The sequence below is a fragment of the Rhagoletis pomonella genome, unplaced genomic scaffold (genome assembly GCF_013731165.1).
Source record: "Rhagoletis pomonella isolate Grant_MI unplaced genomic scaffold, Rhpom_1.0 Rhpom_scaffold_00001, whole genome shotgun sequence".
NCBI classification, from domain to species: Eukaryota; Metazoa; Arthropoda; class Insecta; order Diptera; family Tephritidae; genus Rhagoletis; species Rhagoletis pomonella.
The window spans coordinates 26,184,912-26,188,237 of record NW_023458555.1 but is presented as its reverse complement, the minus strand read 5'-3'; the positions used below and the strand labels follow the sequence as shown (position 1 = coordinate 26,188,237).

Here is a 3,326-nt window from a genome sequence, read left to right as displayed (position 1 = left end):
CGAAAAACGTATACCTATATCACAATACCCTAACTTACTCTATGTATCTGATAAAAGTCATAATTAAACCAACTGACTTTCATTGGAAAATGAAATTGAAAATACCATTAACAATTGGTAGTATACCGATTATAGATAGTATGGCTGCAGCGGCAGGACTGCCAAGCCTATTACAAACACAATATGCCACAAGTCGTGGCTACTATAGTGGGCGAAGGCTGCAGAATATAGCAACTATGCGACAAAATGCAGGCGAAGGGGAACATGGCGTGGCAGATGTTGAAGGGGGAGCAGAGTATGGCGGAAATTTGGAAGTGGCGGGCGAGAGTGAAGGTGGAACAACAACGGTGCCAGCACTGCTTATAACCGATGGTGATAATCCGCCCGACTACAAACTTATGAGTGAGTTTAGTGCTGTGAAATAGCCAGATTTATCTGTGGACTTTTTTTAATATTCTTGTTTCATTTTAATTTTTTTCTTTTTTTTTCAGTGCCACCTTCCTACGAGGATGCCATGGCGTTAAGTGATAAATTCTGTGATGACAGCGAATACTTGCAAAATGTCAGCCTGAGTAGCATTGTCTCGAATGGCACGACAGACTCCTTCAAGCCGCGCTATCCCGTCTACTATGAATATGAGACGCCAATCATACCGCCCGGTAGTGATGATTCTACCTCCGATATTTAGAATTGAGCGATTGGAGTACAAACAAAAACCTCTTTTCAGTTCAGGCCATAATTAGTAGCGAAAATTTTAAAATTTTTTTTACGTCAATGTTTTTATTGTGACTCAAAAATTAGCTATCGTATTTGGGGAATGTTTGAATGACAATTTATATACTTACATATGAATCTTTAATTTTATTAAGCAATTTTAAAACGTTTTCATAATTTCTTCTGCTCTTTATACAATTATTTTATTTTTTTCAATGTTCAAAAATAAAAAATTGCACGACATTGTAGATTGGAAATCTTTGGAAAATCTTAGTCTCTAAGCCAAATTAATTTTTAACAAAGGTGGTCAATTTTGTTTTTAACAATTTTGAATGCTTATGTTAAATTAAATAAGTGTGTAAGTTTTATAAAAAAAAAAAAAAATCTAATCAACGCACAAAAAATGCTTCTGTTCTTGTCACACAAAGCCTGCTGTCTGCTGCCTGCCCGCTTGATAAACAAATGCTTGCCAAAATTATAAATAATAGACATTAAAATTCCTAAGCAATCAAAGAAACAAATCCACAAATTAACACTCGTACAATCAAAAATATGGATTAAACTTAACATATAAAACCTTAAAACTTAAAATAGATAAAACTCAGTTACTTATATGTATGTAAGTGGATAATAACATATATACATATGTATGTATGAACATATGTACACAAATATTCCGAAGGAAAAAACAATTAAATGCAGTTACCTTCTGCCAGTCTAGTTAATCTTTATGTTTTCCTTGTCGCTGATCACTAAATATTCCGGCCCAAGCAGAGGTCACATTTTGAGCTTCAGAAGAAAAAATGGCTTCAACCTCCACAATATCTTTAGACAACCTCCAAAAATCACTTCAACCAAAGAGCAAACAGGTATAACGCTACGAAAAATGTTACTCCGACCAGGGATCGTGTAAAAACTCCCAAGAGTAGTTAGCATTCTGAATTTCCCTCATTTTTTTGTTGGACCTAACAGAATACATTCGTTAAAAAAAACACCACTAACAGGGCAATTCTGGCAACTGTCATGAAAGCTCTTTTCTGACTTTTGATAGAAAAATTGAACGACCTGCTAATGAAGAGTTTTATCTGTTTGTCTTTAGCAATAAATTTTCTAAAAATCAAATAATAAAAAAAAATAGATATATATTTTTTTTTTCTTATTAGAACAATAAAATATAGAATTTTAATGAAAATTAAATTTACAAAAGAAAAAAGTATCAAAAAAGTTGCTAAAAATTTAACGAAATTAAAAAAATATATTTCTTTGAACAATGAAATGAAAAAAATTAATATAAAAAATAACATAATGTAATTTAAAAAATAAAAGAAAATTTTATTAAAAAAACAAAAAAAAATTATATAAGTTCCTAAAAGTTACGTGGAATTAAAAGAAAGATATTTTTCTAACAAAAAAAAATATCTAAATATATCAAAATAAAATTAAGTTAAAAAAGTATCTTTCATTTTAAAATCTAAGAATTAAGTAAAAAAATAAAAAAGTAAAATAAATTTATATGATAAAAATTCAAAAGAACATTTTTTTTGTATAAAACAATACAATCTTGAAATTAAAAGCAAATTATTTAAAAAAAGAAAAAAAAATCCGCTGCCCGGGGACTTGACTTCAGATCTCTGGAATGACATGGCACTCGGCCATTACAATTGTTGGAGCAGCGTGAGCCAAATAGAGCTTTTCACCATGAAAGTTGCCAAGGAAGCTTTATTCTATAATATTTTCGTGCCAGAATAAACAAAATCTTTCAAACTACCTTGCCCACTGTATATCAAACTAACCACTATTAAGTTGTCGTGTCTGTTCTAAAGCCTCATATTTAATCTGTAAGGGCGGGACAGAAGCAGAAAATCTAATTCACTTCTTGGAAAATGGGGTTCGATGACAGTCAAGCTAACCAATAAGCATTCACACAAGATGTGTGCAAATAAATATACCAATGGACGAAAATATACAGCTATATACATATGGAGATCTTATATTCAATACCCGCTATCGGCGCTTTTCACAAAAACGAGATCTTGATATAAAACTCCACCCAAGACTTAACTGTCATCGGTGATATTTATCTTGACAAAAGAAGTTATTATTAAATTGCACAGTCCTAATTACCAGCAGTGATGACAGGTAAATCCCAGATGGGTTCTAACATCACAAAGTTGTTTTTGTGAAAATCGCAGATAACTAGATGGTATTGAATATAGGCGCTCGAACTACTTTCTGAGATTGAAAGTTAGATGAGTTTTGTCTCCCTTCAGCTCCCAGAAGCTTTCCTGCCCTTGCTGAGCGAAATATTCATCCAGTTTCGAACGCTCGATTCGGCAGACGGAATTGCCGAAAGAGGTAGTACTATGACTGGTTGCGACCACAGAAATATCTGGTCTAAGCCTGCTTAGATATCTCATTACCAGGAGCTCTCTAATGACCTGATACTCAGACTAAAAGAAGTTCGTTATATTCACCAACGTATATAAGTCAAAATTTGCATTGTCGCACTTGTTTTGAAATGGCTAGGACCTAAATGAAGCAATTCGCTTAGAAAACAACACTTACAAGGTATACAAAATAACCCAAACAAAATTAAAAAATTATTTAAAATT

At 32.5% G+C, this 3,326-nt stretch overlaps 1 protein-coding gene across 1 annotated transcript in view; it reads left to right on the top strand.

The window, feature by feature from the left end:
• The window catches only part of LOC118742398 (arrestin domain-containing protein 17), a 19,874-nt gene that overhangs the window by 15,327 nt on the left and 1,221 nt on the right, over positions 1-3,326 (top strand). Inside the window, exons 6-7 of the mRNA XM_036474490.1 lie at positions 45-402; positions 492-659. Of these exons, the coding sequence (XP_036330383.1) occupies positions 45-402; positions 492-659 (526 nt within the window). The remainder of the gene's footprint in view (positions 1-44; positions 403-491; positions 660-3,326) is intronic.